Here is a 12,879-nt window from a genome sequence, read left to right as displayed (position 1 = left end):
CAAGTGATCCACCCACCTCGGCCTCCCAAAGTGCTGGGATTTCAGGCGTGAGCCACTGTGCCCAGCCAGTAAAATATTTTAAAAGTTATTTTTAGTGTGTATAGCTGCAAAGGGAATTTTGAATAGGAGATACCTTCACTGAAATGTGCTATTTAACAATCAAAATTAATCAAAAGTCATTGAGAAAGTGTTGAATACTGGTAAAAAGGAAAGACCTTAAACACATTAAATTTAACAGAGTTTAATTGAGCAAAGAACGATTCACAACTCGGACAGCCTTCAGAAGCAGAACAAGTTCAGAGAACTCTGGCCTGCAATGTGGTCAAGCAGCATTTATGGACAGAAAACAGAAGCGCGATAAAGAGACAGCTCTTTTGGTTACAGCTTGGCATTTGCTTTATTAGAACATGAGCTGAATGTTGGCTGCCTAAAGCTCAGTTGCTATGATTGATTGAGACTTAGCTATTTATTACATAAGTATACTGTACACCCAATTTAGGCTTTCAGTTAGTTTGCCAGCTAAGTTAGGTTGCTCTTTGTTATGTAAGGACTCAAGTACATAGCTATCCTTAGGTCAAGTTTAATTTAACACTATTTACCAATTTTGTTTTCAAGTCATCGAGAAGATTCATGAAAAGTAATGAATGGTCTCTCTGACCTACAGGAATATATATGAAATAATGTTTTTGTTTGATTTTTGAGACAGGCTCTCATTCTGTCACCCAGGCTAAAGTGCAGTGGCATAATCATAGCTCACTGCAGCTTCATGCTCCTGGGCTCAAGCGATCCTCCACCTCAGCCTCACAAGTGCCTCTACTACGGTCTGTGCCGTCACACCCAGCTAATTTGTTTTTGTAGAGATGAGGTCTCATTATGTTTTCCAGGCTGGTCTTGAATTTTTTATCTCAAGTGATCCTCCTGCCTCCCAGAGTGTTGGGATTATAGGCATGAACCACCGCACCTGACCTATTTTTCTTTCTTAAGGTAGTGAGAGGCAGTAGTACATCTAATGGTTAATAATATAATAATGTAAGCATAATATGGCACATATAGCACTGTGGAGATTAAATTAGGTGATAACAATGTATCTGAAAGTACTCAGTGAATATTATCATTATTAATGAATGTCACAATGTTTAATATAAACAAGAAGTACCATAGAAGTGAAGAGAAACGTGACACAGCACACAAACACCTTAAAGAATGAGTACTGTTGGCAACTGAGCAGCATTTCTTAGAATTTGTTTTGCAGTAAAGAGTGAAACAGGCTGGGTGCGGTGGCCCACGCCTGTAATACCAGCACTTTCGAAGGCCGAGGCAGGTGGATCGCTTGAGCCCCAGGAGTTTGAGAACAGCCTGGGCAACATGGTGAAACCCTGTCTACCAAAAAAAAAAAAAAAAAAAAAGCCAGGCATGGTAGTTGTGTGCCTGTGGTCCCAGGTACTTGGGAAGCTGAGGTGGGAGGATTGCTTGAGCTCGGGAGGTTGAGACTGCAGTAAGCCATGATTGCACCACTGTGCTCCAGCCTGTCTCAAGAAAAAGAGAGAGAAACGATTCCTGACTAGTCAAGTTTGGAAAGTAAATTCCTTTACCTTCTACTTTTGACAGTGTATAATAATGTCTGAGAATTTCTGTAATAAAAAAATTTTACTTTAGGACTTCAAAGCTTTTAATAATGTGATTCACTACATCGTTTAGAAAAACTCTTCCTCTATAAAGCACCTCAAAATGCAAACATCCTTTTAAATGCAAAGTCGTATTTTCAAGAATGTAAGAGAAATGCCCCTTCTCCAAAAACAGAGCCACTCTAGAAACCACCATTGTCTTCACGTTCGCTGTCCTGTATGTGTGTGTGTATGTGTGTAGATGTTTTACTTAATTATTTACTTTTGACTAATATAAAGATATTTGGCATAACTATATTAATTTCAGACAAAGCAAACTTGAGAAGAAGGAGAATTATCAGGGATAAAGACAGGCATTACATAGTGATAAATGGGTCCGTTCTCCAGGAAAACAAAATAGTCTGCGAGGCAACAACCAATAGCAATGTAAGGAGTAACAGACAAATTCATTCCTATAGTTGGATGCCTCAACACCTCTCAGTAATATATAGTGTGGCAGACAGAAAATCAGGCTATAGCTGAATAGCACCATTTATCAACTGGATTTAATTGATATATATAGACTGCTTCATCCAACAACAGCAAAAAACACATTCTTCTCAAAGTCGTATGGAACCTTCACCAAGATGAACCACATTCTGGGACGTAAAACACATCTTAACTTGTATTCTCAGACCGCGGTGGAATTAGGTTAGAGATCATAACAATTATCTATACAACTTGTGTTGTATAGTTAGAAAGATATTTGGAAAATCTGAAAATACTTGGGAATTAAAAAACACACTTCTGAATAACATGAGTTGAAGTCTCAAGACAAAGTAAAAATATTTTGAACTAAAGGAAAATGAAAAGCGGCAAAAGCAATGTTTAGAGTTTGATTTATATTGAATCATATAGTAGAAAAAAAGATTAAAAAATCAGTGATTAAGCTTCTACTTTAGGGAACTAGAGATAGAAGAGCAATATAAACCTAAAGCAAGCAGGATAAAAGAAATAATAAAAATTGTTAGAAATCAGTGAAATAGAAAACAGGAAAATAATTACAAAATTAATGAAAGAAAAACTGTTTCTTTTAAAAGGTCAGTGAAAGTGACAGATCTCTAGCCAAGGTAACCAAGAATAAAAGAGAGAAGACAGAAATTACTGATGTCAAGAATGAAAGTAGTTTTTCCCCCCAGATTTCATTGTGATAAAGTATTCATAACAAAATTTACAGTTTTAACCATTTTAAGTTTATAATTAAGTATATTCATATTGTTGTACAGCCATCATCACCGTCATCTCTAGGATTTTTTCATCTTTCCAGGCAAACTCTGTGGCCATTAGTCAATAACTCCCTATTTCCTCTTCCCATGGCAACCACCATTTTACTTTCTTTCTCTGTGGATTTGACTATCTCATAAAAGTGGAATCACAATATTTGTATTTGTCATTTTATGGCTGGTGTTTTTCACTTTGTGTAATGTCCTCAAGGTTTGTTCATGTTGTGGTATGTCAGAATTTCCTTCCTTTTTTTTTTTTTGAGATGGAGTCTTGCTCTGTCGCCGGGCTGGAGTGCAGTGGCGCGATCTTGGCGCACTGCAACCTCCGCCTCCCGGGTTCAAGCGATTCTCTTGCCTCAGCCTCCCAAGTAGCTGGAATTACAGTCGCTCGCCACCATGCCCAGCTAATTTTTGTATTTTTAGTATACACAGAGTTTTGCCATGTTGGCCAAGCTAGTCTCGAACTCTTGACCTCAGGCGATCCACCCACCTCTGCCTCCCAAAGTGCTGGGATTACAGGCATGAGCCATCACACCCAGCTCTCCTTCCTTTTTAAGGCTGAATAATAGTCCATTGTATAGAGATAGCACATTTATCCATTAATCCATTGATGTACGCTTGGTTGTTTATCCCTTTTGGCTATTGCGAATAATGCTGCTATGAACATGGGTATATAAATGTCTAAGTCCTTGTTTCAGTTCTTTGGATAAATACCCAGAAGTGGAATTCCTGGATCTTATAATTCTGTGTTAAATTTTTTGAGAAACTGCCATACTGTTTTCCATAGCAGCTGTGCCATTTATATTTCCATTAACAATATCAACACTTGTTATTTTCCTTTTTGATAATAGCCATCAAAATGTGTGTGAAATGATACCTCATTGTGGTTTTGATTTGCATTTTATTTAATTTTAATTTAATTTTTTTTTTTTTTTTTTTGAGACAGAGTTTTGCTCTTGTCGCCCAGACCGGAGTACAATGGCACTGTCTCAGCTCACTGCAACCTCCGCCTCCTGGTTTCAAGCGATTCTTCTGCCTCAGTCTCCTGAGTAGCTGAGATTACAGGCATCTGCCACCACACCCAGCTAATTTTTGTATTTTTAATAGAGACAGGGTTTCTCCATGTTGACCAGGCTGGTCTCAACTCCTGACCACAGGTGATCCATGTGCTTTGGCCTCCTGAAGTTCTGGGTTTACAGGCATGAGCTACCGTGCCTGGCTGATTTGCATTTTATTAATGATTAGTGATGTTAGCTGGGCACAGTGGCTCGTGCCTATAGTACCAGCTATCCAGGAGGCTGAGGCAGGAGGATTGCTTGAGGTCAGGAGTTCAAGACCAGCCTGGGCAATATAGCAAGACCTCATCTCTTAAAAAAATTAGTAATGTTGAACATATTTTCATAAGCCCCTGTGCTTATTGGCCATTTATGTATCTTCTTTGGGGAAATATCTATTCAAATCCTTCGCTTATCTTTTAATCAGATTATTTGTTTTTTTGTGTGTGTTATTAATTTGTAGAATTATTTTGTAGAATAATTTATATATTCTAGATATTAAACCCATACAGCTATATGATTTGCAAATATTTGCTTTCATTTTTGTGGGTTATTTTTACTCTGTTGATACACACAAATTTTTAATTTTGATGGAGTTCAATTTATCTTTTTTTTTCCTTTTGTTGCCTGTGCTTTTTGTGTCAGTCTAAGGAATCATTGCCAAATCATTGTCATGAAGTTCATTGTCATGAAGTTCATTGTCATGAAGTTCAATCATTGTCATGAAGTTCATTGTCATGAACTCTTTATGTTTTCTTCTAAGTTTTATAGTTTTAGTTCTATTATTTAGGTCTTCAATCCATTGTCATTTAAGAGGTCTTTTTAAATGAGCTGAATCTTTGATTTCTTATCTCGAAAATGGAAACATTACCTACTTTATAGAATTATGAATCAGCACTAAAATGAGTTAATATTAAATGATGTGAAAAGTTCTCAAAAAATAAAATAGAGTTGTCGAATCAGCCTTTATATTATGAGGCAAGCTAACCCCACAATGACAAAGAATAACCCCATCAGCCCAGTTTTCTGAATTGTACCAGTTGTTTTTTCTTTTTTAAATAAAATCAAAAGAAGTTACTGTCTGTTAGAAGGCTTTTTTCGATAATAGGATTTGTTATGTAATAATATTCTGATTATCCTTTTGGAATCTCCAGCCTTTAGGAATTAGTCTGATTCAAGAAATCTCAAGAATAAACGTCATTGTGGTAGGAATAGGAATATTTTGCAGCTCTTATTTCTTTATCTCTCAGATACTCCTCAGCTTACTATAATCTGGTTTTTGCCTTCTCTTGGTGAAATGGAGTCACTGAAGGCATTAGTGACCATATCGATTGCCAACCTTTGGTCTTGCTCGTTGTTGATAGTAGTTAAGAGCAAGGAATCTCCAACCAGATTGCTTGTGTTTGATTCTTATTAGCTTTGTGACCTTATGTAAGTTGTATAGCATTTTGTGTCATCATTTCTTCACTTGTAAAACGTGGAAAATAGTAATACCTACTTTATAGCATTTTAATGATTAAATAGATTTAATACATATAAAGTGTTAGAACAGTACCTGACTCGATTTAAATGCTGAAAAAGTGTTTGCTGATATATTCCCCTCCTCTTTGAAACTTTGTTTCCAAACCTCTGTGGTACCATACAGTGGGAGTTGCATGGAATGTAGAGTTGAGGTAGCGCAGAAGGCTGGTCAAAATTTCACATCAAAGTCCCTAAAAACCATACCATGTGGAAACTATTTTACTGGCTTTCAGCACTAAGTCTGAGACTGCCATACAATTAACAAAGATACTAAAGGGAGTGATAGGGATCTATTTTAGATACTTTTCCATATGACTTTAAGAAATACAGGAATAATGACAGGATAAGGGACTATCTTTAATTATAGCAGTCTCCATGCTTTGCATAGTGACTTACGCAGAATACTCAGTAAATATTAGTTGATTTTATACATACATGTACACAGACACACACATATACACGTATGTATATCTGACACAGTGAAAGTGAGCCCAATAAAAAACAAAACCAAAATCTTGACCTGTGTGTTTTTGGTCCACTCATCTCAAGGAAGGAATATGAGATGTCTGGTTGGCAGTCCCTCATAATGGCCAGCTTTGTGAGAATCAAAGAGTGTAAGAAAATTGTCAAGAGACAAGAAACCAGAAAAGAAAAGAAGAAGCAGAGAGAAAAATGAGTGTAACACAGATTAGAGGGGTGGGAATAAATAGCAGGTACTTTGGAGAAGCTCATAAGAGACGGAAAATAAAGCAGTTTTGCACTGTGGTGTGGTGGTGGAAAAGTCTCTTAGTCCTCAGTAGCCCTTGAAAGTGTTTGAACTTCTGTGTTAAAAGCTACTCTGCTTCCTGTACTTTTTGAAGGAAGATTATAAAATGATAATAGTGAGCTGTTTATATAAGCAAGCTGTATGTACACTAACATTAACTATATTTTAAAATTATCTCATGCATTCATTTCAGTAAACAGATATGAAAAAGTGTTAGGAAATATTCCCTGGCTCTAAGGAAGGTTAAAAAGATAGAACTGCAAAGTGATTGATTAATCTTTGTGACATCTGTATATAGCTGAAGCCCTGACATTATGAAATGTGTACTGCCGTACTGCACTTTTTTTTTTTTTTAAAGGTAACTTGACCTTTGACATTTAAAGATCTGTTGGGTTTTTGACTCTTAGTGATGGCACAGGTACCCTCCATGCTCATAGTTCCTCTTTAGCCACAATAGTACCCTTTACCCAGAGGGGAATATTATACTCTAGAAATGTCATGCAGTTTCACAGTATGATTCAGGAGGTAATTAACCATAGCCATGGCCTTTTCTCCCTCATGATTTTTGATCTAAAATCAGAATCTTTAAAAATAGGGAAGTTTTAGGGAAGTTAAGAGCATTCTCATAATAAAATATAAAGTGATATAATCATGTCTGTTTCTCATGGGAGATTGTATTCAAATATTGTAATAGTATATAATGCTTTTAGTACACTTAAAAATTGAGATATAATTTATATACCATGAAGTTGCCCGTTTTAAAGTGTAAAATTCAGTGGCATTTATTATATTCACAAGGTTGTGCAACCATCACTGCTGACCAATCCCAGAATATTTACATCGCCTCATAAAGAAATCCTGTACCCATTAGTAGTCATTTCCCATCCCCTTTCCCAGGCCTTGGAAATTGCTATCTACTTCTGGATTTTCCTATTCTGGAAATTTTATGTAAATGGAATCATACAATATGTGGCCTTTTGTGTATGATTACTAAGCCTTTTTAATGATGGTTTTAGCATTTTCAAAGTATGTTCACTTTTTTTTTTTTTTTTGGAAACAGTTTTGCTTTTGTCGTTCAGGCTGGAGTGCAGTACGCAATCTTGGCACACTGCAGCCTCTGCCTCCCGGGTTCAAGCGATTCTCCTGCTTCAGAGTCCCGAGTAGCTGGGATTACAGGCGCCCACCACTATGCCCAGCTGATTTTTGTATTTTTAGTAGACACGGGGTTTTGCCATGTTGGCCAAGCTGGTCTCCAACTCCTGGCCTCAGGTGATCTGCCCGTCTTGGCCTCCCAAAGTGTTGGGATTACAGGCGTGAGCCTCCGCGCCCGTTCACTATGTTCACTTTTTAAAATAAATGCATAACACCTCTATGAGATAGACAGGAACTTTGTGACATAGTTGTGTTGTCAGATTTATTTATATTTATTTATGTGACCTCAATTTACCCTAGGTTGAGAAAAAGAGATACAAAGGTGGCAGGGTGGAAGTTTGGAAAAGTAAAATTAAAGAAAAATAGTACATGATGATATATGAAAAAATAATTTAGCCCTGTGGGATTTCTCGATTCTATGAATATTAAACTTGATTAAATTGCAACTGCAATTAAATACTCTAACTATATTTAAGAACTTAAAATTTGAAGTTGAGTCTTCAGTAGTTATAGGCTGAATTCCATTTCAGTGAGGTCGAAAGCATGGCAGAATTGTGCTCTTGATTATTCCAAACTCTTTAAATCGAAGCCTGTTGCTACGGTGTGCAGAAGGCTATGATATAAATGTCTTTTAATGAAGCAATTAATAGGTATCTTTTGCTTTTGTGGTAATTAACGTACCGAGTAGGGGAGTTTAATATAATGAAAATGTAAAGCATTAATTCTTGAAAATTGTAAGTATATTTGAAATTAATATATTAGTAAAGTGTACCATTTTTCTATAAAGTTTATACATTAGGTTCTCTTCCATTTTTCTGTAAATTTCATACATTAGATTTTCTCTTTTTAATATATTAGAGTGTGCTTTGGGAATGCAAATTTGTGCCGTTTTGGGAATGCAAATTTGTGCCGTTTTCGCAATTGAGTTTGTAATTGTTATCCTAAGATCGATAGGATAACAAATCATACAGTAGGCTATCTTGGTGCCTACTATGGCTTCTGCCATTTCCTGGCACAAATAACGTTTTGGCTAAACTATTATTTGGTTCCTATATGGCTTTTTGCCTTGACGAGCTGTGCTCATCTATGAGTTGACAGGAAGGACTTCTTTTGCCTGGAAGCAGGCGTAAATGATCGCCTCATGCTTCTCTTTCTTAGATCTCTTATGCCATTCAACTTTTCTTTCTTAGGATTCTTCTCTCAACGGTAACAGCCCACTGGTCCTTTCTATAATATCATTTCTAAAGGAAGTAAGTTCTAAAAGGGGAAAATTATTGGCAAATGAAAAGAAAATGAGAGGTATCTTGAGTTTAATAAAACTCTTGCCCCTATTCAGCACTTGTAATGGAATCTTTGTCCTTTTAGATGCCCCGTCCTCAGGTTAAGTGGCTTAGCTATGTCCTTAGAATTGCTTTTCCATTTTATCCTTTCTGTACTTGGAAATTTTCTGCTAAATTGAAGTGGAGGAAGTGGAGACAGAGAAAGAGCCATGTATATATTGAGGGGAGGAGGAAATGCTTGGGTAACCAATGAGGAGCGTGGTACCTACTACCAAGAGTCTGGACAGGATTTTTTTGTGTGTGTACATGTGTTTGTATGGATTGCCATATATAAACCAGTATTAGCTTTGAACAGTATGTACATTTTCTTTTTCAGCTGAATTTGTTGTATACATACCTGTTTAGGAGGTTGGCATGGTTTATGACAAATATGTGAGCATATGTATAATTCATTGAATCTTAGAGAGGAATCTTAAAGGCTTTTTTCTTCCTGGTTGGCCACCTAAAACAGAAACTTACCCTTAACCAACTCTTGACATTTGGCTTTTACAATTGCCACATTAATGTAGCTATTGGTAGGGAATGTACTACTCTTTCTATGCATCCCATTCTATTTCTCAATAAACCTACTATTAGAAATTCTACCTTGAACCCCTCTCATTCTATTAACCCAGTCATTTAGCATAATTTTGTTCCTGTGGTGCTAGTCCCTCTTCTATAACAACACTCTTTAGTGGTTTGAAGAGAGATCCATCAAGGGCCTCACTACGTTTTATTTATGCTGAATACACCCAGTTTTTATTGTATTGTTAGTCATGTTACAGGATTTCTGTGATCATCTAATGGACATGTGTTAATTCCTTGACTTGCATATATTTTTGACTAAAACCCCAAGAAAGAATACATTTTACATCCTGACTCAGTACACCCATATACATACATACATGAGGGTGTATTTTTAAAATAAGAATTTCATTAGACAACATACCTTTAATTTGATATTTTTGCTGTTTTTCATTTTTAAAACATGCTGGTTGATTTTTGCCACTTCCTGATGGATCTCAGTTTGGAACACTGTTCTGATTTGTTCATGCTGCAGAACTGAAATAAACAGTTTGCAAAAGCTGGATATTATGGGTTGTTGCTAAAACAGGTTTTACCTTTAATTCCTCAAAGAGAGTATTCTGATGATGGTTATTAAGTAAATCCTGACAGAATTATTAAGTTCTCGGTAATGAATACAGTGAAACTAAAGTATATGCAACTTTTATTTTTGTCTTTAGGTGGCGACAGACAAGGTTGCAGAAAAGCTGAGCTCTACTCTCTCATGGGTGAAGAACACAGTATCGCATACAGTCAGTCAGATGGCCAGTCAGGTGGCGAGTCCATCTGCTTCATTACATACCACATCCTCATCTACCACACTATCAACACCAGCCCTTTCACCATCTTCCCCATCACAGTTGAGTCCAGACGACTTAGAACTCCTGGCTAAACTGGAAGAACAGAATAGGTGAGTGAGGTTGCTTGGCTTTTTTCTCTCCAATTGTCATACAAATCCAGCCATTCATATTTACTTACATTAAGATTTTTTTTTTTCTATTTTTTGGCTCCTTATTTATCAAAGTTGCTTACAGAAGTGTTCGTCTTTTTTGGGGGAAGATTGGTCTTAAAAGAGACTAAAATTTTCTTCTGGCTCAAATAGCTTTATAGGTTTGTTTTCTTACTATAGCAAATTCCCTGAATCCTTCTTGAATTTTATCAGTTTTTTAAAAAGTAAATGAAACTATCACTTTTTAATTTTCAACTCTCTGAACAGTCTCCTTTGGTAAATCGTAAAATAATTTAATCCAGTATAGATAACTGATTTGTGGTTTAGAGTGGAAAATCTTTTCATAAATTATTCATAGAAAGCAAAATATCTTTTTCTCCTAATGGGTATTAAATAGAATAGTTTTCTGCTCTGCTAGGAATGCATATTGACTCTGTGTGGTTCCTTACCATGTTGTTGTCAGAAACTCTTTAGGGCATCATCTCTTTTATATATTTATATATATAAATATATATTATATTATAATAGATTATAGTATTATAATATATTATATAATATACATATATAGTAAATATATAGTATATATTATAAATACTATACTATAATATATATACATTATATACATATGGAAGAGCACCCTTTTGTGCTCAGTCAAGCTATATAATGCTAGTGGCTTAAAATCATAACAAAAATAACTTTTAATAGGTTTTTTGATGTATCATTGGTGTAATAAACTATGTGCACTTGAAACTGTACAATTTGATACATTCTGACATATGTATACACCTGTGAAATTGTCACCAAAATCAAGAAAATGAACATCTCCATTATCCCCCTCGCTATCCGCAGGCAGCCACTGTAGTTTGCATTTTCTAGAATTTTGTAGAAATGGAATCATACAGTATGTAGTTTTTTTGGTGTGGATTATTTCACTCAGCGTAATTTTGAAAGTCATGCTGTAGCACATATAAATAGTTGATTCCTTTTTATAGTATTCCATCATGTGGAAATATCATAGGTTATTCTCTCACCTGTTGCTATTAAATGCCATAAGCATTTGTGTATAAGCCTTTGCATGGATGTATGCTTTCATTTCTCTTGGAATGGAATTACCAGATCATATGGTAGGTATATGTTTAACTACCAAACTGTTTTTCAAAGGGCCTGTACTTTTTGATATCCCACCAGCAGTGTATGAAATTTCCAGTTCTTCTACATCCTTGCCAACACTTGGTATGATCAGTCTTTTTAGTTTAAGCCATTTTATTAGGTATTAGTATCTCTGGTTTTAATTTGCATTTTTCTGTTGGTTTTGAGCATCTTTTTATGTGCTTATTTGTCATCTGTATATATTGAGTTTTTAAAAATGTGATTATTTGCTTTCTTATTACTATGTTTTGAAAGTTCTTTATATATTTGAGGTAAAAGTCTTATATCAAGCACATGACTTTAAATTCTTCCCCCAGCTGGCAGCTTACCATTCTGTTAAAAGCGTCTTCCAAAAAGCAGAAGTTTTATCTTATTTTATTTATTTTTGAGCATTTTAAGTTTACTCCTTTAAGTAAATCTAAAGCCACTATACATGTCCATGACAATTAGAATAGAAAAGAGACAGTTGACAAATAGAAATAGTTTCTGTTCTGCTTATAGTAGTATTTTTCTGGGTATCAATAGAAAATATCAGTCAAGAGCATTTATCTCAATTTGTTGGTAAAATGTAGTTACTTTCGGCAAGTGTTTTGCTTTGGTATTTATAAACGGACTGTAATGAGGTTGACCTATCCCAACTTTCTTCACATTTGTAACACATTCATACGAACAAAAAAGATGAATCCTCCTGGAAGTGGGTCTTTATCAGAAATATGCCCCAATGCAGTTAAGTGATACCAAGAAAATCATTTTCCCATCCTAGGCCTAACATTCTTTATGCAAAAATTAGGAGATTGAATGACTATGATCTGTAAGTTCCTACAATTCATGTATACACATCAATTTATACATCATGATGTAGGTAGACAGTGAGACTGTACTTTCTGGCCCCCATGATGCTGGGCGTGGCCATATAACTTGCTTAAAGCAAATATGGTACATGTGTCTTATAAGACAAAACTGAGGTTTCTTTCATCTCTTTCTTCCTCTGCCGAAAGAATGACAATCTCCCAAAAGGGAATTTCCTTCACCTTTGATCCTGGAGTGAAGATGATTTGGAGCAGTGCTACAGCCAGTCAACAGCTGGCAATACTCACCAGGAAATGCACCTTTGTTGTTGTTAACTGCAGCATAACCTAATGAAAGCTAATTAATTATAAGAATTTGTTGGCCGGGCGCGGTGGCTCACACCTGTAATCCCAGCACTTTGGGAGGCCGAGGCGGGTGGATCACCTGAGGTCAGGAGTTCGAGACCAGCCTGACCAACACGGAGAAACCCCGTCTCTACTAAAAATACAAAAAATTAGCCGGGCATGGTGGCACATGCCTGTAATCCCAGCTACTACGGAGGCTGAGGCAGGAGAATTGCTTGAACCTGGGAGGCAGAGGTTGCAGTGAGCCGAGATTGTGCCATTGCACTCCAACCTGGGCAATAAGAGTGAAACTCCATCTCAAAAAAAAAAAAAAAAAAAAAAGAATTTGCTAATAATTGAGGATCAGTACATAGTTAAAACACA

At 36.1% G+C, this 12,879-nt stretch overlaps 1 protein-coding gene across 3 annotated transcripts in view; it reads left to right on the top strand.

Annotated features, from left to right (window-relative positions):
• EVI5 (ecotropic viral integration site 5) overlaps positions 1 to 12,879 on the top strand; it is a 282,059-nt gene that overhangs the window by 44,120 nt on the left and 225,060 nt on the right. For all 3 annotated transcript variants that reach the window (XM_030935805.1, XM_030935804.1, XM_030935803.1), the window contains exon 2: positions 9,945 to 10,174. In XM_030935805.1, coding sequence (XP_030791665.1) covers positions 10,026 to 10,174 — 149 coding nt within the window. In that variant the 5' untranslated portion in view covers positions 9,945 to 10,025. The remainder of the gene's footprint in view (positions 1 to 9,944; positions 10,175 to 12,879) is intronic.

This window comes from Rhinopithecus roxellana, chromosome 8 (genome assembly GCF_007565055.1).
Source record: "Rhinopithecus roxellana isolate Shanxi Qingling chromosome 8, ASM756505v1, whole genome shotgun sequence".
Classification (NCBI taxonomy): domain Eukaryota; kingdom Metazoa; phylum Chordata; class Mammalia; order Primates; family Cercopithecidae; genus Rhinopithecus; species Rhinopithecus roxellana.
Note: the sequence above shows the minus strand (reverse complement) of the source record. Positions and strands in the feature narration are given on the sequence as shown.